This window comes from Stegastes partitus, unplaced genomic scaffold, assembly GCF_000690725.1.
Source record: "Stegastes partitus isolate 25-593 unplaced genomic scaffold, Stegastes_partitus-1.0.2 Scaffold1463, whole genome shotgun sequence".
In the NCBI taxonomy this organism is placed as follows: Eukaryota; Metazoa; Chordata; class Actinopteri; family Pomacentridae; genus Stegastes; species Stegastes partitus.
Genome location: NW_007579194.1, coordinates 91,156 through 118,329, shown reverse-complemented (window position 1 = coordinate 118,329; position 27,174 = coordinate 91,156). Strand labels below are relative to the sequence as shown.

The window sequence follows — 27,174 nt, the reverse complement described above, 5'->3', positions numbered from 1 at the left end:
AAGTGTTTTTTTTTTTTGAATAATTAACTTAAAAATCAATCATTAAATGTGTTGCAAGTGAAGTACTTTGAAATTGCAACTTAATGTAGTTTGAACATAATTTCATTAGATGGTGTCATAAATGAGACAGTCTTTCCTTAAAAGTCCTATTCTTACATTTTTTACAAACAAAAAAATCTTTAAAGTATATTCTTATACTTATAAAAACACAGATAGGAATCAACATACCTCAAAACCATTTCTTTTGATTTGCTTAGACCAGTAGAAATGATTTTAATGCTATTTAAGATGAGCGAGGAAATTAAAACTCCACTTTATCAGTGGTCAGGGAGGGGCGTCTGTCCTCATGTTATCAGCTGTTCTTTTTCAAAATAAAAGCACCAGATAATACACACGAGTCAATGCATAATCAAAAAAAATAAATAAAATGTTTTTTAAAAAATGTGTGAGCGTTATAATTAATGTTTTGTATAACTACATTTCTTATTTCGCAAGCAGCAAACACAAGCTCTGTTTATTTGTCTTAGTCCGGCTTGACTGGTACCAAGAAGGAGGCGGAGGAAGAGGAGGGAGAGCCGGGGATGTGCCTCTGCTCAGCGGACTGGTCTGACTTGTCACGGGGTCCTGCGGGCACACAATGTGTTTCAGTCACAGAAAACAGTGAGCAGCCGGGCTTTGGAAAAAAAGAAGCGAAAAAGAACAGCGGGGGAAAGAACCGAGGTTGAGGCTGCAGGAGAAAGCTGGGGGAAGGATGGGCGAGCCGGCGTTTAAAACCACCGGATCCAAGTGGCTGCAGCCCGTCAGTGAGCTCCTGGGCTTCCCTCTGGACCAGGTAGGACCGGCTGGCTGCTCGGCATTCAGGATCTCACTAGACTTACTGCTCCTCCAGATCATGAATGAAGCAGTCAGCGACCGAGGAGATTCCTCAGCAGGCATCGACGCCCACATTGTTGGACAAGATTGTAAAAAAAAAAAAAAAGTCAGAGGCTCCATGTGTTGCCCTGAACACCTGAGCTACACTGAGGTGGCACAATGTGGAGTCTTTTTACTTTCTGGTAATCAGTTAGTTGGTTGGTTTATGAAATGTCAGAAAATGGTTTAAAAAATCAAAATAAACTTTCTTCTGTTCTTCTGTCCAGCATTCAAAGACATTTATATTGTTGTCATTGGGATTAAATGAACCAGATAATATATTAACTTACAAAGCTAGAATCAGAGACTTAACACTTTCTTTTTTTCTTTTTTTTAACCTAATAATTGGACCTTGGCATTTACCTTTATTTTACCAGGTTAAAAACGTTTGAGAACCAGTTCTCATTTGCAAACATGACCTGGCCAGGAGGCACCAGCAGGAACAAACACACATGTAAATTACAAACACATAACATAGAACAAAAGTAAACAAGAAGCATGGAGGCATGTGAGTGACAAACAGATGTGCATTTGGTGTGAGAAAGTGTGTATATGTAAGTGCTGTATGTAAGTAAAGTCCGGCTTGATTAGCAGGAGCAACAGTCAACTACAATCTGTTGGATTTGAAGCTTGAAGCTGGTGAGCGGAGTCAGATTGGTGAAAAAAATGTCTTTTTTTTCTGGCCAAACACTCTTTGTTTGTTGCTGTTTTTATGTGCTCCTGCAGAAAATAAGGCGGTGTAGAAGAACTGTATAGAGAGTGTTGGTTAAAGGGGATGCTTTCTAAAATATTGTATTCGAGTATTCTCTGAACACCAGCCACCTTGTTTCAATAAGAAGTCCAGAAGAGAAAAAAGAAACACAGAACTGAGGATTCAGTATCAAACACAATATGTCCTTTTTCTTTCAGGCACCAGTGGCAAAATGGAGCATCATTGATTTTTAAATAAATAACAGAGACATTAAAGAAAATGAGTCTTTCAATAACATTACATTTAAAAAAAAAAGAAACTAAAACTAAATCTGTTTGACCAACACGTAGGCCTACCTATTCACTTTAAAATATCCATTTATTTAATTTTTATTTAAATGATTTTATACATCTTAGGAGAAGATGTAACACAGACAGTGAGTCTCAGAGACATTTCACTGATGTGGTCATTCTCTCTAAGCAGGCGAGCTAAAACATGGCTATGCTAGCTCTTCCTACCTTAGTTCCAGCAGGGTATCTGATTATATTTAATCCAATTTAGAAATTAGATTTCTTTTACGACAGCATATGTTTGGAGATGCTTTTTTTTTCTTTCTTTTTTTGCAGTGTCCTATATTTGACAGTATCAAGACGTCCCTTGTTAACAATCCACAGTTTGCAAACTGGAACTCCAACAACATTTGGACTTCTCAAAAGGAGCATAAACTGACTGTAATTCTGATTTTACTGCATGACTACATCAAACTACAGTATAAGTTAGAATCAAACGATAATTATTAGTTTTTTTTGATAAGCTCAACAATGTTTTTGGTAATTTCTCTTCCTGCTGGTTCTACAATCAGCTGTGACGCGATGCCACGCCCACTTTATCGTGTCATGTGACCTTCTTTCTCATCAAATGCAATTTCAGCAGCACATAAGCATTAGTTGAGGATTATTTGATGTATTTCTTGAAAGATACTCTTTGCAAAGCTTAACGGTTCCAGTTTGCCAGATGTTACATTTTACCGATATTCCACATTAGAACTCTTTCTTTTTTTTTAAATTTAACTTTGAGGTAGGTAAAAATCTAGAAAGCTTTTCCTTGCTCTGCTCAGGACGCCTACCCAGTTGAGACATCACAGTACGTCCATCCAGCTGTTTTGTTCTGCGTTTCTTTCTTTTTGGATCGATCTTGTATCGTCAGCAGTTCGCGCCACTTGTTTCCACACCTTTATTAAAAAATAATAATAATAATAATCAGTGTAAGCATGTTGTGGTTGGTCAGACCTACTTTCTTGTGTGTGGTTCAGTGGGGAGTGATTGTGCTCTTCAAATTCACCTGCAATTTTCTGCAAGGAAAATAGTAGTTGCAAAATGTAACTCCAGTTCTGTGAGTATGTTTGCAGCCACCCAAGGCTGACGTTTGGTTCCATCCCTTCAAGTCAAAGTTAAAAAATGAAGCTATAATGTGTTCTATCCAGCTGTTTGATCATCTACTGACGAATATCACAGCAGACCACGAACCTCTATGGAACTGATACAATGAAGCACAGTTGAAAAGAACATTTGGTGTTTGTTGAATGTTGGAGCAGTTGTACCTTCACGTCTTTCTCCCCCACACAGGTGAACTTTATGTTCTGCCAGCTGTTTGCCCTCGGTGCTGCCTTCTGGTTCCGTCTCTACCTCAGTCCTCGCCACGCCAACCCTCTGGTCAGGCACGCTGTCGCCACTCTCCTCGGCATCGCCTTCCTCATCTTCTGCTTTGGATGGTACTCAGTCCTCCAGTCGTTTTCTTTTGCGTGATGCTACACCGTTCATACTTTCTACGCTAAGCCACTGTTGTGACTTAAATATGCGTTGAGATAAGATATGTGAGAGTTGGTTATCTTCAGTAGTTGACCTCTGTTGACTCTCTGGCAAATGGATGAGATGATACTCTGTGCTGGATGTTGGCAGCACTACAGGCAGGGCTGCAACTGATGATTAGTTTCATTGTTGATTAATCCGTCAATTATTTTCCAGAGAGTTGTGAAAAATGACAATCATTGTTTCTTCAGCCCAAGATGACATCCTCAGAATACTCGTTTTTTCCACAATCCAAAGATATTCATACGACTTGAATCAGGATTAAAGGAACCAGAGAACATTCAAATTGATCTAGAATCAGAGAATTGATTGTTTATCAAAATAGTTGGTATTCAATTTAATACCTGACCACTGATTAATTAACCATTGCACCTCGAGATCCATGTAGGAAATCTGTCTGTGGTTGCATTTGTTGCATTGATATCAGAGGAAACATGTCTAGACTGTATTGATTGGTGCATATGATCGTGTTGCGCTGAAGAAGAGAACGCTGAATTATTTAAATACCAGTGATAGGGCACATGATCTGATCATTTGTGTTCTTTTTCCAGGTACTCGGCTCACATCCTGACTGTGGTGCTCGCAAACTACTTGATCATTATCAACGCTGACATCAATAATGTCCACAAGTAAGTCTTCATAGCTGGGACATGGCTATGTAATGGAGACCAAATGTTGGCTTGTATAGAAACTTGTGCCAGCCGGACATATCAAGTATTTTGGGGAAAGATCATGCATTCTTTGCATTGGTAGCGTTCTTGTGTATACATTTGAAAGAGCCTTGTGGCCTGGTTGGTTTGGTTGGAGAGGAACTCCCCAAACCTGCGCCCTTCCTGTTGCATTCCTTGATCAGACGGTTGCTCTGAGGTTTGTCTGTAGACCAGGCGGACGTGTCTGCCGCACTGTGTTGACAGACGGATGACAGAGCTGTTATGGCAGCAACTAATTTCGGCGATGCAATTGTTGTGACTGTTGTTTGGGTTGTCGCATTGTGTAGGCTGACTTAAAATACTGAAACTAAAGTACGTCAGGTGAAAGGCAGCCAGACACTCCAGCCGAACCAGTCCGTTAGATCTGTGCAACAGATTGTTAACGTGTTTTGTTAAAATACCTGCTTCTCTCTCTGCTTCCATGTTTTTGGTATATTTGGAATTTTGTGAATGCACACACATCTTTCTTCTTTGTCTTCAAACAATTAGGCTGAAATGTGTCAGTATCAGTGGGGTTTTTTTTGTCTCTCTCTATCTATGATTGAAGTTTGGTGATTTGGTGAGGCTGCTGTGGTAAAACCGGTTCTACACATTCAGAAAGAAAACACAGTGAAAACTTCAATTGTGTTCCAGTATAAACATGCATGCCATGTTACACACACCTCTGCATTACTGGGTAAAAGGAGGTAACTGAGTGAGTCAGGAGAAACTCAGGTCACTCTAGTTCACACCCACTAAAACAACTATTCCAAGAAATTTCTAAATCCACCCGAACTGATGTGTCAACTATGGATGCATTAAGAAACTGCAGACCTGCTTGTAGTATTTATTTCAGAAAAAACATCACCCAATTGTCTGATTTGGTTTTGTTCATTCCTCCACTCGCAGGTATTCCATGGTGACTGCTATGGGCTATCTGACAGTGTGCCAAGTGAGCCGAGTCTTCATCTTCAACTATGGGATACTTTCCACTGACTTCTCTGGGTGAGGACAAACTGAAATCATTCTTTTTGTTGCCTCATTTCTTCCTTCCTGCCACACCTCCCTGCTGACAGCTTATTAGTTATTTCAGCAACAGAGCGACTCCTTCGTTATCAGTTAACCTTTCTAAAGTGTGTGATGGCTACTTACACCGTGGTCAGCGCCACAACCTTGTGCAAACACAACAACACTGATTACAAAGCCACAGCACGGATTTGTCCACAATTGACATTGCTCAGCCAGGTAGAGTTAAGGTACTCGCCGCCTCCCGGCAACCCTTAATTTTTTCTTTGAAGCAAGACTGCTTCAGAATAAATGGGTGGTTTAAGGTTCAGTGTGGTTCTCTGTATTTGAAGGGATACTTTCAAAGGCTAGAACTGTCATAAAGGCATGCTAAAACATAGGAACTGGAACAAAAAGCAAAGCGAGATGGGGTTTCCTATTACAGAGGATTGGATCTTTGCACATTATTTCATAAATTAAAAGCCAAAAACGCCACTATTTTGAAATCAAACCTCAGCTGACGTGTATTAACTGTAGCTCTTACACTGATTCTTGCATAGAGATGCTTTGAGAGCAGGATCTCTGAGTATTCGCAAATATAGATGAGGTCCCATCTGGTGAAATCTATTTTTATTATCATCTGTATGTCTGAAAAACTTGGAGGAGCAAAATAAACCTGTGAGACGCCTACTGCTGTTATTCCTTTTGCCCTCCTCAACTAGATAGCCTCCCAGTGATACAAACCAGTCAGCATTTTATTCAGTTTCTAAGTGAAATCATAGTTGTCGAGCTAAACTTTACATAACCCCGCCACCTGGACAACCAATCAGAAGGAGCAGTTGCCTTGCAGTCTGCCTGGTTTGTTTCCGTGCTTAAGCTGCTTCTTCTAACTCTGAAATGTCTTAACCTCAAGCATCAAATGTTCTTCTGTTGGTTCTGCAAGAGTGAACGCAAGAATCTTCATGTACTCCCAGAATCTGAGGACCTAAACACCCAGTGGATTACTTTTATTTTTGATGGCAATGTCACCATAACTACAATTCTATGATTTCATTTAGCAGATGCTTTTATCCAAAGCAGCGTACATCTGAGAGCAGATACGACACAAGCAAGGATCTAGTCAGGAGAAAACAATCTAGCTAAGTGTCATAGAACAAGTTCAAGTGTGTTAGGGTGCTGACAGACTGAAAACAAACAACAAAAATAAATAAATAATTCTATTACCTCCCACACAGCCTGCTATTGGCATCAACGCCCTAACAGTGAAGAGCTGGTCTTTAGTCTTTTCTTAAAGACTGAGAGGCAGTCAGCAGATTGAACAGAGGTTGGTAACGCGTTCCACCAACAGGGAACCACAGAGGAGAACAGTCGAGCTGTCGACCTCGGGCCCTGTTGTGGTGGTTGTATCAGACGGCTTTTGTTGGTCGAGCGTACTGAACTGGAGGGAGTGTAGATCTGAATGAGAGAGTTCAGGTAGGAGGGAGCTGTTCTTGTTGTGGTTTTGTGGACAAGTGTCAGAGTTTTGAATTTGATGTGGGCAACAACTGGAAACCAGTGAAGTGATCTGAACAGCAGGGTGAACCAGACGTGAACCAGACGTGCTGCTGCGTTCTGGATCATCTGCAGAGGTTTGACCGTGGATGCAGGGAGGCCTGCCAGTAAGGAGTCAACTACCTTACTGTTAGCACATTGTGTGGCTAATGCAGCTCACAATACCACTGATTATATAACCACAAGTCACAACTATGTAGACATAGCAAAACCAAGGAATTCAGAGAAGGCGTGAAGTTTATCAGATTTAAATCTGATAAAAAACAAAAAAAGACTGGGTGGGTCACTGTGTTTTCATGTTGCCTTCTGTTTGGTTCTCTCCTACTCTCACATGAGCTGCATTTCAATACAGTTGAATTCCCAAAAGTTGTTCTTATTTGTATGTTTTTCCATTTGTGCTGTCAGACAATGAAATGAGTATGAAATAGGACTGAAACTCAGCCCGTTAAGACGACATATTAACCAACGCTTTTACCAAGCTGCTGCTCTGCACCACTTAGCTTCTGATTTTAAAATCGCGCACGAGTTAAAACAAATGGCTGCACTGTGAATCTGGTGATATTTCCATGCAAAATGATCACTCAGAGAGAAAGGAAGCGTTAGAAAGTCATGTGTGCTGGATGCCGTGCATTTAGGTGCAGAGAGTGCGTTTTTCCTGAAGGGGATGTGGTCAGCAGTAGCTCAGCTGCATTTAAAGCGACGGACACTGAAACAGCCTGTTTAGAAACGGACTAAAAGCAGGAGTTATACAGTCAGGATAAAAATGAACCATCTTTGCTGTCTTGTGAGCTGGAAAACTGAAAGACACATTCTGTGAGACTCAATAATTTAAATTTGAGAAGCCTAACTGTATGGAACTGACAAATCGTGTGGTCATGTGTGTCAGGTTCATGTCTGAGTTGGTACCAGTGGTTTCATTGGAAATGCTCACACCAGATAAAGTGGGTAACAGAATTTTCTGTGTGCGGTTGTTCAGTAAAAGGTGACTCTGCTGTCCTCTGTACTCAGCAACTTCTTTGCCTGGCTCCAGTGTACATGAATTTGTTGGCAGCCTCACTTACACTCCACGTGATTTTAGCGATGAGCAGCCAGGCCTGTGAGTCAGCTCTGCGTATGGTTGCATTATTGAATTAGGAATACAGCTTTTGTCAGCTTTCATGTTAAAGTTCAAAATGAATGGTTGTGAATTACAGAGACTACACAGTCGACTTAACAAGCTTTTAGTGAATTAATCAGGTTGAGCAAAAGTTGTGTGACTCACTTTTTCTGACCCAACAGCTCTCATTTAGACTTCTGGTTTTCTACTTTCTAAGCAGAGAGATGTCATAGCTAATGTCAAACTTGTCCCTGAAGTCTCAGTTTGTCCGTAAGCTGATGGTTTCTGAGTATGTGCAGTGCAACTCAAATGACACTGAACTCAAACTCTTGTGACAAATCTGCAGTCTACATGGAAAGTCTGTAGGCTCCAGTGGTGGAGTGTTGCACGTACCGGCTGGCACCCAGAAAATGTTTCTCTAAAGCCACCGCTGCCAACTCTCATTGAGCTGGCACTGCCAGCCGCACGGCCAGAACCTCTCCGCCTCAGATTTCCATGCTGTGCACACAATGCAGCCCACTCACAGGCAGAAACCAGTATGTGTGACTGGGAGAGAGAGGCAAATGGGGACAGATAGGGAGTAAGACTTAGTTTATATGTGCCTTTGTGCAAACACACTCACATTCTTTGGACAGAGAGCTCTGTATCTGTGAATGAAACAGGGCCAGTGTGTGAGACTTACTGTACAGGACCTTTTTTTCCCCCCTTCTACTGTTGCTTCAAGCACTTGTGTCTATTGTGTGACGTCCTGGATACCAGCATCTGAGTGTTTATTATATTTATTTAGTTTATTGCATTTAAAACGATGCTCCAGCACTGTACTATTGGTATAGAAAACCTTTAGGATGCGAGTTTTCACAGCTCTGAGCTTGACAAGCTGAAAATCTGGCTGTACTTGTTTCAAAGCGAGACGATTGAATGAAACTCTGGGGATTGGAAAGACTCGCACTGGATTAATAAGTGACCTGATTCACTCCTGCTGGAAAAGAATGAAGTGATTCACCTGGGAAAATAAATTCTGTAGCCTCACACAGAGGCTCAGCGTGCTTCAACTTGGGAGGTGCTTTGTTTTACATTGTTAATGTATTAAATGACTTAAAAGGACTGAACATCCCCCTCATAAGACAAGACTGCTTTCTGAGCTGCATGGTCTCTGAAATCTTGGTGCAATCGCCCACCTGTTCCACTGTTTGATCTTCCTTTTTATATATATTTCATGGCTCTCAGTTTCCAAAGTGCTGCACTCAAGTTTAACAATAAAATAATTAACCTGCTGCTTTTTTTTTTCTTTTCTGCTCAGACCTTTGATGATAGTAACCCAGAAGATCACCACGCTGGCTTTCCAGCTGCATGACGGTAAGAGGTGAAAACACACACGTGCAAACTGCGCAGATGTTGTCAAGCCTTTCATGATTTCAGAATTACTCACAGGCCTTTTACACTGCAGACATTTAGACCTTTTGCAAAAAGGAAAAGTAAACTAAGTGAAGAGATGATAAAATTAACAGTTCAAATGTGAATGCCGCAGTAAGTCATTTGACAGTGTGAGAGTAAAAACCAGGACTTTGAAAGTGAAGCAGCAGACTGGGGTTCTGCTATCAATACTTGTGACTTTTAAATACATCTATCATTTAAAAAAAAAGTGAGTGGTATTTAGTAGGAAAAGTATAAATAACTTCATTGTTTTTGTTTGTCCAGGTATGTGTAAGAAGCCTGAACAGCTGACATCGGAGCAGAAGCTTGCAGCTATAGAGTAAGTTTTTTTTTTTTTTTGTACTTACAAACAAACTGCTTACGATAATGTTTTTTTAATGCAGTGGTCATCATACTGTGTGTTGCTGTGTGAAACGTCAGGTGATGGGCATTATGGAAACAGGACAGGGGTCCAAGTGATTCTTTGAAATGATTATGATATATTAACAAAAAATTGCATTTGTTTTTGTTATTTGTCAGAGCTCCAGACTGCGACGAAAATAGTAATAATACGCATCAAGCATGTGTGGGTAGCTACTGCATTTAATTATAATGACTAAAGCAGTACTAGGGATGAGTGAAAAGTAATGGCAATCATGATTTTGGCTTCCAACGATTATGTGAACATGATTGGCTGTTGTATTTTCATTTTAAATGCGCATAGAAAACAGTCCATGCACGTGACTTGGTTTAATCTTAGATAACTCTGAAATTATAACGCCTTATTTCACTCTTTTTTACAGTATTTTTTCTGTCTGAGTGCACTGCAGCTGCCTACCAGCATCTACTGCAGACTGCATGTGAGACGTTTAGGGACAAATAGTAAATTACAGATGTCTGTTGATAAGCAGATGTTCAGCAAGTGAGGAGTTTAACCTGTGCTCAGTTTGTATTAGAGATATCAGACAACCTCCAGGAATGACAAAATTAGTATAATCTTTACATCAAACCTGTGGCAGACAAATATGACAGCCGTTCAACAGCATTGCCTTTGACATTTTAAAGTATTATGTGCAGCTAATTGATTAGATTTCAGTTCAGTTTTGTGGGTTTGTGGTTCTGTGTTGACATGGTGCAGATGTTTTCATTATATGTTTAGTATCCTTCAAATGTATTTCTCTTGTGTGGTTCTGTCACAAAACAGACTACAGAAGCAAAAAAATCTGCTTCATCAGATATTTACATGAGACTGACATGAGGGTTTCCTTGCTAGAAAGCAGAGTGAGAACCGATGGACTGGAGGTCTCTGGTTTATTTAATTTAACCTGTTTTTCTTTTAAACTGGACCTTTGTGGTGCATTTACAGAAAATTAATGGAAAAACCTGAACGCCTGACCTCTACAGTGAAGGCATCCCAGCTCTGTTATGCTGTGTTACATATAACTTGTCACCCATCTGTTGTTTACGAGGTAGAATTAAAGTGCGCACAGAAGAATGAACACCTAAATGATTTCAGAATGCATCTGAATTGACACCTAATTTAAAGAATAAATAACTTTTTCCTTTCCTTTAGCCACGAAGGACAGTGACAAGGAGATGAAATCATGGTGAATAGCTTGTTATTGGGAAAAAAAAGCATGCTGGGAACTTAGAAAAGAGTTTTGCATGGAAAACCTCACATTTTTGTGCATGTGAACTGATAAAATCACATTCATCAGAGTACCATGCATGCCATTTTTAAAATAAATTCAAAAATGTGTAGAAAAGCAATCAAAATGTATGATAACCTTGCAGTTGATTGTCTTACGTTTGTTATCTTGCTTTGAAAACCCTGTTCTACCTGTAGAGTTGGGTACCACTTTGATTCTAGTTTGACTTGTAATTCTGGCCGTACCGTAAACTTGACATGCATACGTTGATGCATCTGTAACACAGACAGAAGCTCAGTTTGTGACAACCTTGCTTTTAAGAATTGATTAGCAAGTTAAACGCAGATTTAAAAAAAAAGAAAAAAAAAAAGAAAAGCTTTTTCAGTTTTTGGACTTGGTTACAGTTGATAGCTAGCTTTCGTTACACAAAACTGGTTTCCTTAAAAGCTCTGCTGTAACTGGAGGGTCAGAGGAGCCAAACAGAAGCTAACTTATATTGTTTATCACTGTGAATTTGGAATATCACAGGATATTCACTTAACGTAACCTTTACATCTGCCAAGCAATATAACGGGTTTACGACCCCTTTTTATTGTTTTCATTGATAAATGGCATGCTTTGTTTTAATATCCATCCAACATAGAAGAAAGTTCACAACAACACTGCTGCATTTCCCCCACAGTGATCACAGACTGCATATTAAAGAGTTTTCCTCCTGCTCTCTCTGCAGCGTGAGGCCTTCTCTCATCGAGTACCTGAGCTATAATCTGAACTTCCTCAGTGTGTTGGTGGGTCCGTGCACAGACTATAAGGATTATACAGACTTCATAGAGGGCAGACACATCAGCAGGAGGCTCAGGCTGCGCTCTGGGACATGTAACGGGCAGAATGGCTTCGATAAGACGCCAGAGCCGTCACCTACAGTAAGTTCATGAATACTTATGTGGTGGCTGGTCTTGCAGGCTTCTCCTAGTTTCATTTTGATACTCACTGAGATTGTTGTTGTCGTTTGAGGAGGAAGGTGTTTTATTCTTGTATAATATCTAAAAGAAAAGAAAGAAAAAAAAATATTAATATTAAATTCCTTTTTCTGTTTGAAATCTGAAATAAATTTATCATAACGCATTAGCTTCCATGTACCTTGGTCCTTGTTTGAAGTAAACAATGCTTGTTGTTCAGTCAGACATCTGGCTTGTTTACAGTCCACCTCCATGTCTAGTAGGATTGGAGTGTTACTGTAAGACTGTATATAAAAAATCCACATAGTCACTGGATGCCTCGACTCTGGAGTTCTGCCATTGCTAAGGTCTGCACAATATTGGAAAAAATATGATATTGCAGCATTTTCTTTTTCTGTGATATGAAAAAATCAAGATTTTTACAATTATTATTATTTTATCATATGACTGCAATAGTTCTATTTGAAAAGAATTAATCAGTGCTGAATTGCTGGGGGGATTTCGTGGGCGAGTGAATCTGCATCAAAAATAAAAAATGATCCTGTTTAGAACCTTTGTCATGTGGTGCAACCCTGGCAAATACACCCAAAATAGTTTTTGGTTCTAGATGGCTTGGCGCTCGTTTTTGTGGTGCTGATTGAATCAATTGATCAAACCACTGACACCGTGTTTCTTTTTGCAACCAAATCTTCCTTGTCAGTGTCTCCATCCTGCTTCTTACTCATTTTGTGGTGCACGTGTGGAGCCTTAATGCCAACAAACTCTGCAGCTTGTTGATAATACAACACGGCACAACAATAGAACTAAAAGTCAGGGTATCTGAGAAAAAAATAATGTTCTATCAGACAGACATGTTTTTGTTTTTGGCATCGAGAAACAAAAAAGGTTAGTTTTAAGTCGTGCACATCGCACTGTAAATGTTCAAATGATTTTCAAATGATACCCTTCCTTGTTGTCTGCTTTACTCCAAACAGGATCATAGTTTTAAAAAATGAACAGTCTGTTATATTAGTGGAGACTTCAAACCAGTAATTGAGACCATAGACCATAGGTGTCAAACTCTGGCCCGCGAGAGATCTGTGTTTCTTAATCTGACAAACTAATAGGATTTTCCTGATATAATATAGCGTAATTAAATGTTATAATAACACAGCAATGTGCCTACACAGGGCTCCAGACTGTGACGAAAATGTTCTCGTACGTGACCATCTTTGAGTGTGTACGAGCTAAAGTTTCACGTGGTTGCATTGTGCAAGTGAACGACGATCATCAGGCTGATCTGGTTCCTTCAGTCAGCACAGGTGGCTGCTGCATCAGTTGTTGTGGTTAGAAATAGTCATATTTCTTCCACAATGACTCAGTCACTCTCTGCCTGACGGGTAAACCTGTCAGTTTTGCTGGTACTGTGTTCCAATGAAAAAATGACATATAGCCGATTATGTTACACACACACAGACACACACACACACACACACACACACACACACACAGCGAGGTGAGAGAGGGAGAGGTCCGACACACCTCATGATGAAAGTGTTCAGGTACAGGCAGACAGATCTCTACTGAGTCAGTTAGGCAGAAAAAGTAGCCCCACATTCAATCTGGAAGACTCAAATTTTAACAGCGATCACATCTCTGACTCTATAAACATGATGGCCAGTGGTATGGACATTTAAAATGCGCTCAGCTCGTAGAAAAGTCCGGCCCTCTGAGGGCAAACATAATGCTTATGTGGCCCGGGATGAGTTTGACACCCCTGCCATAGACCCTTTAAGAAAATGTTCAAAGAGACAACAGATCAGTTGAGAAGTAGGACCTTTTTTTTTTCAGATTTCTGTAGAATCTCACTTCGTTTTGCTGCCAGAGGAGTCGCCGCCTGCTGGCTATGAGAAAGAATGCAGGTCTATAGTATTGCTACATTTGCTTAATTTTTCAGATGCAGAGGCTACATTCATCCTTTATATACAATCTCTGGTGTATAAAGAGCCAGTCTGTTCTAGCCAACAGCAGCAGGTTGCACTTTAAGGGTCACCATGCCATCATGTGTTTGTATTGTGTGTTTCCATGAATGCTGTCTGTTTTCTCTGCAGGATGCTGTCTGTCGAAAGCTGCTGGTCTGCAGTGGCTGTATGCTGTTCTTCCTCACCGTGACTCGGGCCTTGCCGATAAAGCACAACGTCAACTCCGACTTTGTCAGCGGCGCCTCCTTCCTCACCAGACTCACGTACGCTTTCTTCTCCATACAAGCTGCAAGGCCCAAATTCTACTTCGCTTGGACACTAGGTGAGAACAGGTGATGTCGTTGTAGTTGACCAGTTGGCTGCTAATATAATAGAGACATTTTATTGTGTATTGTAGCGGTCATGTAATTGTTTCCCTGTCATGTCAGCTGATGCTGTGAACAACGCGGCCGGTTATGGTTTCCTTGGGATGGATGAAAATGGAAAACCATCCTGGGACCTCATCTGCAACCTCAACATCATCGGGATTGAGGTACCAACAGTGTTTCACGTGATTTAAAAACAAAAACAAAAAAATAAAAGAAGAACTTTCAGCTCTTTCAGTCTGACAGTGAATGAGTAAGTGGAGCACACTGGTAATTTAGTTACTGCTCCTTTTTCAGACGGCAACCAGCTTCAAGACCTTCATAGACAACTGGAATATTCGAACAGGAATTTGGCTCAAGACGTAAGTTCTGCAAATGTTAACTCAGCTATGCATGGCCACAATCAGAACCCCTTAGATCGATTGCCTGTCTTTACTCTCCTCTTAGGGTGTGTTACGACCGAGTGCCGAAGCACCAGTTGGCGTTGACCTTCATCCTGTCGGCTCTGTGGCACGGAGTTTATCCAGGATACTACTTTACCTTCCTCACTGCCATCCCCATCACTGTGGCTGCGAGAGCTGTGAGTAGTTGGTTTAAATGTGTACCAATAAAACAAAACACAACTACGTACTATAGTTTTAAATAGTTGGGGCAGTCCTTTTTTCCAATTTCAACTCTGAAATTATGACAGCTGTGTGAAGATTAAGGGAAGCCACATTGGTTTTCAGAGTACAAAAACATTTCTTTCCAGTAGTGTTTTCTCTCTGGGTATAGATTTAATATCGCTTCAATCAAAACTGATACCTCTGTAGGAACAGCTTTCATTTTAGTTTTTAGAGATAAACTGCAAGGTACACTTGGCTGATCCGCATCTAGTCAACAGCTAAAAGTGATCAACAAAAATGTTGTTGCTTACAGTTGAACTTAAATACACGAATCCTTTGCCCTGTGTGAAGACAGTAACTGATCCGTCTCTTGCCTTCAGGTGAGGAAATCTGTTCGTCACTTCTTCCTGAGCTCCGGAGTCTTGAAGTTTGGTTACGACATCCTAACTTGGGCAGCCACACAGCTCGCCATCTGCTACACCGTCATGCCTTTTCTACTGCTGGCAGTCGACCACACTCTAGTTTATTACAGGTATGTCCTACTTGGAAGCAGGAAGAAATGTGCAAGTTTAATAAACTGAGTCACTTTAAGCACATATGACTAGAAAACCTTAATGCTGTGATAGATTAGGGTCACTGATGGTGCTTCTCCTGGTCTCTTCTTTGGTCCTACTTTCATTAAATGGTTGCACAAACCAAATTCTTTTCTTTTTGGTTTAAGCAAAATTGGTTCTGACAATTTGGGGTAAATTATCCAACTCAGTCCAGTGTAATATTTTTTAGTGTGCATTTGTTTTGAAATGTGTTTGATCAGTTAAAGCAGTTTTATCTGATTTGGAATTTAAAAATGGAGGTTTGTGGGTTTTTGGATTTCATTGCTTTGAAGTTATAAATGTGGGATGTTTGCCATTTTATGTTATTCTTTGTACAACAACTATCTTGCTGCAGAGATGTTGCTATCCTCTGTTAATTTCAAGATCATTCTTGGGGCATTTTACCTTTATTTGACAGTTTAGGAACCAACAGGTAAATAAAGGGGTTACATGAAATGCCGGCTGGACTTTGCAGTTATATAGTATTTAGTCCTTACTTCCTGTATATGCAGAAGTGCATTTTCTGAAAGTTTTAAACATTTGAGATAACCAGTGGCCATGAGTTTGTGGGTGTTCAGTCTGCTCCATGGATATTATGGCTTGAGTTTTCATGGTCTTTTGCTACAAATCTGTCTGCAATGTTCAGTTTAAAGACGTATTTCTGAGGATCTATGCAACAAACTGTGCAACTGTCATACTAGAAATGTCTTCTGCTGCAAAGTTTAGATCAAAATGATTAAAAATACTCGTATTTATTGTCAATGTAATGTACAATATTTCATCTTCATAGGATTTTTTTAGGTGCAATATTTCATTATCATGTGATATGACTTAGCACTACCTGTTACTGTTCTATTCTAACTTTATTTTAGTTATATTTCAGCATTGTGACATACTTATATTTTATTGCTTTTCTACTTTTTCGACACTTTATGTTCAGTTTTTTCTGAGCAGTTTCTGGTACAAGAATTTCCTTCGGGCTTAATTAAGTTTTATCTTGTGTATTAAGAGGCTTTCAGTCACATATAATTGGAATGTCAAGAGCCACAACAAAGCCCCTTCTACTGCGTTATGACATTTTTTAAAGGTTAAATTCCTCATTTTTATATATGTACATACATAATCAAAAATAGTTGTCTCAAGCATGACATTTTGCCGCCAGCTCTATTTCATCATGTTACATTTTTACACTGATCAGTTGTGCCACTCTGCTTGTTCTCTTTTTTTTTAGGTCCATGTACTTCCACGTGCACATCATCAGCATTCTGGCTGCAGTCGCCCTCCATCGGAAACATAAACCCAGGGAACCCTCTGCCACCAAAGCGTTTTCCTCCTCCTCCTCGGCTCCGTGCTCAGCCCAGTGCCAGCCTGTTCACTCCAACAACAATGACAAAGTGGACTGAAAAGCCCCCTCTTCACGTTCTTTTACCAGCTTCTCGCTCCTCTCTCTCAAAAGACAAGTGAGTGTCCCCACTGGGCGACTTAAAACGGGGAAAACTTTGTGCTATTTATTTTTTGGGGACAATACAGACTAAAGAGATAGATGATGGTACCGGACAACGCAGGATTTCTCACCTGCGGCACTGAATACACACCAGGATGGAAAATTAAGGCGACGACGTTGAACTCAGCAGGCCGACTGTAAAGAGAAACACTAGCTGAGTGAACGCTGGCCTCCCTTCAACCTGCCCCCGGCTCTCTCCCCTCCATCCCACCTCAACACCAGCCTGCTCTCCCCCCCTCTCCTCCCCTCCGCTTACCAACAACAATGCAACAGTGTGAAGAGAGAAAATGAGGCTCACTTTCATTCCTGTCCTCCATCTGCACTGTCCCACTGACTGGTGGGATCCAAGCCAAACGCAGTGGGAGAGCAGCTCATAAACAGGCTGCAAATACCACAAAAACTCGTGCATAAGCAGACGCTGGGAAACAAATATGCACATACTCTCTCTCGGACGCGCTCGCACTCGGTCGCGCTCGGGCGGCACACAAAGGCCGCCCTTGTGAGGCCACAACAGAGCATGCCAAGAGGGGAGAGAGCTGCACCCGCTGCACCCAGATGATGTTGTAGATTCATGTGCGCCTACGTCCCACCATCGTTTGTCGGTGAAAAAAAAAACAAAAAACGATGGACTGTGTCAGTATTTCTACCACTGAAAAGCACATGAAATACTAATCAGACCCTGCAGCTCTCAGACTGTCTAGTGGAAGCATTAATATTTCTGATATGGTGACATTTTCAGGTAGCTCCTCCAGGTGAGGAAACTTTAGTTGTATCACTTCCTTGCACAGTTATAACAAATGAAACAATGGCAGAAGCACAAGAGTACTTCCCGTAGTTTAGTTAGCAACCACTTTCCTATCTTGTTTTTAAATAGTGACACAGTTGTGCTATCATGTGCACGGTGCTGGATACCTGCCATCATGATACAGTGAACAAAAAAGCTGTGGTGAAGCTGAGAGGAAATCCATTTGACTTTTCTCACTTTTCGGACACTTAAAGAATAGAAAATGTGACCCCGAAAAGAGGGATTTATAAGTCAAACGTGTTTCCTCTCAGTGGAAACACGGCACTGTGTTGGTCCTGTGGCTCTTTGTAGGATTGAGAGGTTGTTTTAACAGAGACATCTGGTGGTTGTTTGTGCGTCTGAACTGAGCTGAATGAAGTAATGAAGGTAAGTCATGTGTGACCGACTGGAACTGTCATCCTTCAGCAATGCAACTTCAAGCCAAACACCAGCTGATTTTTTTATTTTTATTTTATTTTTTTGTCTCCACCGGTATTACAATTTATCACTAGCTTTTACTTTTTGCACAGTTGAAGTTGACGAATATGTTGATCACAGAAGAAATGAGCACAGCGGGAGGAAATTAGCCCCGATGATGACGGTTTGGGAGTTTGTGGCACAGTGGTTTGAATAATAATGGTGCTACATGCAGGCTAGTGAGATAGCTCTGTTTATAGGTTTATTATAACGAGGTTTGCTAGATGAGCTAACCAGTTGCAATGCAAGAACTTTTTTTTTTTTTTTTTTTAAGAACAGTGCCCGTTTTCCTCGTGAAACTCTCTATAAAGGGGCTTCCTACTGAAAATGCATTTTCTTTCTGTGGGTAGAGCATGTTTGTACACCATGTTTGCCTGTTTAATCATGTTGGAGAAACAATCTCAATGCATTTTGTTACCTGCTTTGGAGTATAATGCCTGGAAAAATGTGCGTTTTAGACTTGCCTGTTATGTCTCAGTTTATATATTAACTCAACCCTCTAATTCCTAACATGTAGAGCCTTATTTTTGAAAGAAAACGAAACATCACAAACCATGAATCTATTTTCTTTTATATACATTTTTCAATCCTGACAGACAAATTAAATTTCTTATCTGTGCTGTGATGATGGAGTCGGGGCCACAAATGGCATTAACACTAGTTATTGAATAAATACCACAAGGGAATTATTCAAGATTTTAACTGTTAGGGAGGAAAATGCAAATGAACCCATCATGAGTCTACTTTAGCTAATTAGATCAATTTCCTTTATGACTAAATCTTTTATATCTTCAGCTATGTTGGATTTAAGATGCCACCATTTAATTTTTTGTTGATTATGCTGATGTTTAAATGCACATTAGCGCCGCTCATGGAGTTAATGAAGTGTCAATAATTACAACCCTGAGGACCCGAACACTGGTTATTTGTTTTGCAAGATGCCTTTTGCGAGCATTTAGACCTGAAGTCAACAAAATGTGCCGGTAAAAGGCTCAACGAGGGAAGCAGGTTGGCTTTTGCTATAATATAAAAAATAGAATTTCGTACATCTAAGCCGTTATTAACTGGAACTGTTGGATGTTGTTCTCAGTACCAAGTTCGTCTACATGTGTTTTTGTTTTTTTAGAACAGGGAACTGAGCAGTGAGTGACAAATACACAGTATGAATCTTTTGTCAGAATGAGCAGCTATTTGAATGATTTAATACTGATACTGAATTATTTTTTTGTATGTGTTTTGCAGATGTGTGTTATCTAAATGTACTGACTGTGAGAGTGTATGCGAGTTCTATTTTATTACTACCTTTGCTCCGTTTTAGTATTGATTGTGTGGAGAAATGAGTGGTATCAAAAAAAAATCTAATAAAGCTTCAGTGAAACAAATGTTTGGGTTTCATTTGTCTTTTTTTTGTGTCATTTTTGAATATAGTTGGTTCATTAACAGCTAATTAAACGCATGTTATTCTTGTATTCTGATGGTATAAATATAAAATCTGCATTTGAGGAGCAGGTACAGGCTCTGTTTAATCATTCTAATAACTCAGTGTCTGTTAATGTTCACAGTCGACTCTCTGCCTCAGCTTCAGCATCAGTTTGAAGCTTCTCTACGCGACGCTTCTCCCAAGATGTCAAACCTCTGATGAGCTCCCCAAAGTGGCTCCTTTTCTGTCCCTCGGGTCATTTCTCTTTTCCCATCCGACACAAATACACCCGTGTGTGTTCATGTGTTTTGATGCTGCCTGAGCTTGCACTCGACTAACGACGACCACACAGCGGGAGAAAGACGACAACAAACAGGAACATGACACGTTTAAACCCCTGAAACGCCTGCTCACGTTTAGATCTTTACAGGGAACACAGTTAACTAAACCTGTCGGTCCTACTCGGACAAATTGTCCTGCAAGGTGGAGAAAAACCAAGTTAAATGAACCGAGTTTCTGCAAACACAAGCAGCCATCCATGTCTATTCAGTGCACAGCTGGAGTTCATCTGGAGGGAACAGATAAGGCGAAGGTGTGGTGCATGGTGCAGCTATATTTGCAAGGCTGGTCAACCGCTTGTGATCCAAAGTATGAGTCTCTATTTTTAAGTTTTTGTGTGTATATGATATATATGGACAGTTGAGTTCTTTCTACCCATTAGAAATGTTGATTTACAGAGAATTTTTATTTGACCAATAGCTTTTTTCTGTCTGGAAACAAAATAATCAAGTGAGAGAAGATGAGGGGGAAATGTGTTTATGATTAATTTGAGCTGTTTCTATGTTTTGTTTTTTTTTAATGTTTTTACTAAAAATGCCATGCCCAAAATTATTATAAACATTAAAAAAAAATGCAGTTTTTCTACTATTTTAAATTGTCCTTTGAGAGCGTGTAAATGAATGACAGATTCTGATGCTACAATCACAAAGCAGACTCTACACAAGACTGGATGGACCAGGACTGCACTTCTCCGAGATGGATACACAAAAAAATGTGATAATTTGGGGGTGTTTTTCCATCCAGCGGACCAGATAACTTTCTCAAGGCAAACAGCATCAAAAGAGAAGAGGATGATGATAGGATTCTGGAGTAAAACAACAGATAGTCACAAGAAAATGATCCAAAACATGCAAGTGGCTAAGAAGCACGGAAAACAAAATCATCATTTTGAAGTGGCCCAGTCAGAGTCTTATCAAGAATCTGTAGAGGAAGCTAGACCAGAGTGATTCGAAGAAACCTTCCCACCTTAAAGACCTGCAGATCATCACAAAGAGGAACAAAATCCCAGTGGAGACATGTGGACAGACTGTTAGTAATCTTGTAGTCACTTATACGTGTAATTTCAAGGCAGAAGAAAGATATTGGTAAATAAAAATTGACTATAAATCAAAACTTGCCGTGAATAATTTGGGACTTAGCTGTACAATTCTGTCATGACACATCATTTTACTCTAACTGCTCAGCAAGTCTACAGGCTTTCTACAACTGGAACAGGGAGACAGAATTAACTTTGCCATTGCTCATGATAGTTGTTTCATGTTCTCTGCTCTGTACCAAATCATGTCACTCTCATTACTTTCTCCAGTATTGAAACACACAATTCCACTGATTGCTGCTGTAATGGCAAACTTTCATCTCCCGATTTTCTGCCTGGATTCAGTTTGCAATTAAATATGCAGCAGGTCTGTCTCTATTGCTATCAACCTATAAGAGAGCAGAGCAAAGTTAAGACACAGGTAGCAAAAAAATAAATGCTTGATCCTACATTCACAGAGAGAGACATTTGTCTTTCTAGTAAAAACTGTCTTAAACAAAAACCTAACAGAAGCCTGCCTCATTAAACCTCCTGCTGAGTTTGTATCGATGCTCCATCCACCTGCAACCTGAGGGCCTTAATCAAGCAGGAAAAGTGTTCAGAGTTAGTTTACAAACCTTCGTAGTCCACCTTCTGCAGCCATAAGAAACAAGCTGATGTCCGACTTCTTCAGCTTCCCCTGTAAAATAACACTGTCACAGCATTAGTTTGAGGATCTGCTGCTTGTAAAAAGATAAACATGTTGCACAAATCCCTCTTAAAAATCTAAATCTTTGTTGTAACCTAAAGTGTAAAATGCCATCATGCAAAATGCAAAAGACGTTCACGTGTGTTTAATCAAAGCAGAAAACATCACATGGAGACACAATCCTACGCTCGACTCTTCTACATTATGAGTATCTGAGTACTGTTTTAATTTCTCTCTTCTTTTTTACATATGTACACAGAACAAGTTTGGAGCATTCACCGAGCAACGAATGAATTTTTCACAAAATCTAGTCGCCTCTACTGTCACACATGTAGCATTGCTGCTAACACACAGGAGCACAGGGAGAAATCAGGTGTTTTCTGTCTGCCTGTCAGTAAAACTCCTATTTAATGGGAGATTTTTTGTCTTTTAACATGAGTTAGAGAACTGTCAGTCTCCCAACGGGTATAATAACGATCTTCTCTCATCATCTGCTTCTGTCTACACAAAATTCACATAGCTGGCCAGCTTACAACACAAAAAAAAACACTAGAAAATGTCGAGTGAAACAGGTTCTTCAGTGTGCATGCATTTGTCTGCGTCATGCTGTATTTAACAGATTAATTTCATGTGCTTTTTCCGTCGTCTTTAGCTGATTTGCAAACACAAACAATTCAAGATGAAGAGTTTCTGTGAACTGCAGCTCCTGTTTCCTTCCAAAGACACTCATACGTTTAGTGATATAGTGCATCCAGGAAAGGAGAACAGCCTCGATATTGTAGGGTTTTGACACGGATTATATTTCTACTACACATCCAAGATGGTCTCAAAGCCCCAGACAGGCTATTTATGACGCAATTCAAGGAGGAACAATTATTGGAAACCATTACTATCAACACATGTTGCCCATCAAGCCGCTATTTCCTCATAACATTCTTCTCCTTTCACACAATATCCACCACATACTGTGTCCAAATCTCCACAGGTCACATCTCTGCAGGGGGGTCCGCTACTTATTGGCGAATCTTGTTTTTAAAATGTTCATCAGAGCAGAAAAAGAGACTCCTTGTGCTTTTTAACTCTCATAAAAATATATTTTTAAAGTCACAAATGTGATCTTTTGCACATTAATCCAGCCTGAGTTCATTTTTTTATTACCTCCTGTGATTCTGCTGTAATGCATGACCTTACAACGTCGTTTTATGATCGGTACTTTTTATTAGTAGTGCATGCAAGGTGGAAATCAAGCAATCAGATCAAAAACCCTAACTACATATTTATGTTCATTTCTCTATACATTTTTCTTCATTTTTAATCTCTCTTTAGGATCACTGTTGCCCCACATAGTAAATAACAATCATATACAGGTTAAGTCTCCTTTGTAAATGTTTTTTGGAACTTTTTTTTTTTTTCAGTTGCAAGGTCCCCCCCCTCCCCGATGAAAATATGCTCACAAGGATGGATTTTGTGCTGACAAATACTTTCTACTCTTAATATCGTCCTCTGAGATGAAGCAAATAAACATTGAGAACATACATAAATACAAGTCTGAATGTTATAACAACGAAAAAAAAAAAGATAGAAGAGTAAATTCCATTTGGCGACACACTGCTGCTTCCGTTCAATTTGGAAAGAAATCTTCGGTGCAGATGCTGAGAAAATTAAAACCTGCATATCGCCTCGTTTGCATATCAAAAACAGACAAAAGCACAATTTTAAAGTGATGCATTAGCAGCTAAACTTTGGCAGTTTGAATGCTCAGAAGCGAACAGGTGACTTCTAACCAGATGTGGGACTTTTGAAGCTTTTCGACCAAACTGAAAGAAAACTACCTCTTTTCCACCAGCAGAGGGCAGCAGAACAGACAGTTTAATCAAGGAAGAACTGGACAGATAAGCCAAACATGTATTTATATCCATGCCAAATGTTGATATAGAATGATTTTTTTATTTGATAAATAGATGTATTCTGTGTTAGAATGCTCTAGACTACAGAACAAAAGTGCAAGATCATTTGGAATAGTCTAGAAACTATATTTTGTCCAAAATGTCAGATATTTTCAGAGGTTCTAAGTATGTTTGGGCTTGACAGTTTTAGTAAACATGTGGAAGAACATAGAATTTGGTACAATTTATCATCTAACACAACATCTTACCTTCTTCTGTCACTTGTTTATGTCATTTCCAGCCAGAAGAAACCCATTGGTCAAATAAAAATTCACTACAAATCAAAATACGGCTCGAGTATGAATTATTTGGGGAGTTGTGCGCTCATACAAGCGGTAACAGCCTTTTTTCCGAGGGTGAAAACAGGGTAACAAGCATCTCGCATAATGTAAAATTAAATATTTACCACCCACCAGGCTGTAGTTGTGGGTTGTTGGACAAAAGGTCAGGAAGTGTTGTGGTTGGGCTGCAGTGAGCTAAAGCAGAGCCGGACGCGATAAATCAAATAATATAGGAGTAGAGCAGGGAGGATCTCTGCAGATGGGACAGAGGTCTCAGGTGGTTCGGTGTTTTTCATCTCTCTGCCACAGATATCGTCTGTCTCTGCCTCTCGTTCCTCTTTTCGGCTTCAAACTGCTCTTTAAAAACAGTTTGAAACCACGCCGACCTGTTTACATACAGCACACATGGGAGATATTTTGGGAATCTTACTGCTTTGGCAGAGCTTGAAAGCATAGCTGGAGCTCCTGAATGACAAAATAAAGACACTAAATCAATCTAAAGCAGCATCATCAGGTGTTAGATATTGAACTGCCTGCAGCTGACTAGTTGTCTTGACATGAGGACGACGCAGAACTTTTTCAAACCTCATCTGGAAGCAGACAAAACTTTCCTCAATCCATCAAAAACTGTTGAGAAAACACAAAAAAAGGTCTTTAAAGCATGTTTTTAACACTGAATCGAGCCTTTTGCTTGGCTCTTCGTTCAGTCATAGCTAGAAAACAAGAAGCTTTCAATAAGATTTTTTTTTTTCAGAATGAGCTCTAACGGTTTCCTTGCACTGGTTCCAACATTTCATTGTGATATTTTTAAAGGGGCCCTCCAACTGCCAGTTACTGCACTTGCTAGTTGACCTTCTAGAGTCAGAGGTTAATATTTGTTCCACTGAACTGCCACAGGAGGCAGACAGGCCGCTTCAGTGTGTGTCGGATAAATAAGTTTTGGGCCTGTGGACGTCAGTCAGGACGAGGTGAGGTTACGGTGCGACAGTTAGCAGCAGTCCAAGCTTGTCTCTTGACCTGTTTCCTGTGCTTATGTTCAGAGTCTGCGATCAAATATTATCTAAAATCCTCTTCAGAATACCTTTGACAGCGTGACTGAGCCTTGCTGAGCGGCGGGTTCCACACACTCCTCCAGTCCACACGGCAAGACTCACGTTAAGTCAGATATTCGAACGGATTCCAAATAGTATTTGTCTCCGGCCGGGTTCAGTTTTTGCTGCTCTCTGTTGGAGAAGGAGGTGACGCCGTGTTGTCCTTCGCCTCCGTCTCGCCGTCTTTCTTCTCGTCATCGTCCTTGAAGAAGAGCAGAGGAAACATACCGAGGATGCAGCCGATGCCCACGCCGATGGCTTTACCCTGCACACGGGAGGGAAGTGATGATGTGATCAAGTTCAGGAAAACCCAAATCAGGTCAATGAGGTAATCCACAGAAGGATGCAACTTCAAATAATAATTTTTTTTTTTTTAAATCTTTGGCTGCCCCTCACAATTTACCACTAAACAAGGAAGCTTTATCATAATATTGCGCCAGTTCATTTCATGCACTTAAGACTGAACCAACACAAAAACACTGGAAACAAGCCACATCGTTATTTCTACACACTTTGACATCCATCATATTTTTGTTTGCATGAAAACAACATAATAGAAAGTATTTGCCAACACGCTGAGACAGTCTGCGTGACCTTTAACGGGCATCCAGGTGACGACTGGTGCTAAACCAACCACACAAGCTAATTACATTTCACACTCGAGCAGTCGTAGCATATTAAAAATCACTCAGGTCTCATTTTCCTTCAGCGTGAACAAATGATTTAAAGGCGACATCGAAGAGACCCGTGTTTCTGTTGTTGGTGCACGTGTGTTTCATGTTTGTGATTGTCCTGCGTAGTATTAACAGTTATAAAGCAAAGTCTGGTTTGGATCTTTTTTTTCAAACGAACCGAGTGAGAGCTGACTCTGGTCTGCCACATGTCGGCCTGCTTTGGGCTCAGGTCAGGAATCTGCATCCCCAACCGAGACGCCAGGGCCTCCACGTAACCTGCCAGCCTAAAGAGAGGAAGACGCAAAGAGAGACACGTAAATGAAACATAGTGCAGCGAACTGAAACGATATGAAGCAATAAATCACTTTCAGTCAGTGCTTCAGTGACCTTCTGACGGATTTGAAAGGCATCTGAAAAATTTATTACACCATTAATCAGAGACAGAAACTGTAAAATCTGTGAGAACGTTCAACTTTCCACCTGTCCTTGAGCGAATCATGTGTGACTTCTGGTTTCATTGGGAAAATAAAACAGATCTGAACTCAAAATATTTAATCAAAATCACTTTAACTTCCAGGTCTCATTTAATAAATTTGCCTAAAACCAACAGTTTGTATCTAATTCTGTAAAAGAAAAGAAAAGAATAAACTCTGCGCTCTTCGCTGCAACCATGAAACCACAATTAAATCAGGTGCAACCAACAATCATGTGACAAAAATTGCAAAACTTGTTGGATGAACTTAAGTAAATATTAAAATATCTATTGTATATGGAGTCACCACAGTGTTGGTAACATCTGCAGACACTTGGGAAAATTTTGTACATGGCGAATCCATTCCCCCAATTTTTGTTCAATAAATATCTAAAAAAATTAACTTTTTTTTCTAATTTCTGGTATTATGCTTGTATCATCCTGCACAGAAGACATTTCGGAGTTCTCCCCTTCTTTATGGTTCTTCTTTTTCCACAGAAAAAAGACTGTAAAAAATGTGACACTGCCTGGAGTTTGGAGTGTTTAAGGTGCTTTGAGAAGCAAATGAGCGGCCGTCCTTTTACTTTATCTCGTGACTATTTAGTTCCTTCTTTAATTGTGACATTTTATTCGATCCAGCAGCCCTTTAAAGCCGAGCAGAGCAACACAAAGAGCAGACGTGAATCCGCTAAAGTGGTCAAACAAATGAAGCGTGAACAGCCGTGAGAGTTTCTGAGCGCAGTGAAGTCCTTGGATTTTCTTCAAGTGTTATCTGAGCAAAAGAAAATCAAAGGAAATATTGTTAACATTGTGTGAAATGAAATGCATCGCTCAGAAAAACGTGGGTCGCACAAATTCACACTAAATTGGTTTTGTTAACGCTTCAGGCTAATACTGTAATTTGTATAAATGTAGATTAAACCGCTTATTCGTGTTTGCTTTCTGTAAGTTCACATAAAAGTTTCCTATTGATGTTTTTCTACATCACATGTCATGATTCATTAAACCGCCCGTGGAACAGCACTTTCCCTCCCACGGCAAGCAACGGAAACAACCAAAGTTATTGATAATCATGAAAAAAAATCAATCAGCAGATTAATGTTCC

General features: G+C 40.1%; 2 protein-coding genes across 2 annotated transcripts in view; one reads left to right on the top strand and one right to left on the bottom strand.

Moving 5' to 3' along the window:
- The first annotated feature begins 691 nt into the window (after positions 1-691).
- On the top strand, positions 692-19,504 carry mboat1 (membrane bound O-acyltransferase domain containing 1). The gene is made up of 13 exons (XM_008299796.1): positions 692-832; positions 3,229-3,374; positions 4,023-4,100; positions 5,070-5,165; positions 9,113-9,168; positions 9,511-9,565; positions 11,605-11,797; positions 13,924-14,116; positions 14,223-14,326; positions 14,457-14,521; positions 14,607-14,739; positions 15,145-15,296; positions 16,589-19,504. The coding sequence occupies exons 1-13, from the start codon at positions 752-754 to the stop codon at positions 16,758-16,760; spliced, it is 1,524 nt and encodes a 507-aa protein (XP_008298018.1). The 5' UTR covers positions 692-751; the 3' UTR covers positions 16,761-19,504.
- A 2,284-nt stretch (positions 19,505-21,788) lies between these two features.
- The window catches only part of LOC103370666 (transmembrane protein 65-like), a 53,932-nt gene continuing 48,546 nt past the window's right edge, over positions 21,789-27,174 (bottom strand). Inside the window, exons 7-8 of the mRNA XM_008299795.1 lie at positions 25,776-25,881; positions 21,789-25,188 (exon numbers count right to left, since the gene is read on the bottom strand). Of these exons, the coding sequence (XP_008298017.1) occupies positions 25,039-25,188; positions 25,776-25,881 (256 nt within the window). The 3' untranslated portion in view covers positions 21,789-25,038. The remainder of the gene's footprint in view (positions 25,189-25,775; positions 25,882-27,174) is intronic.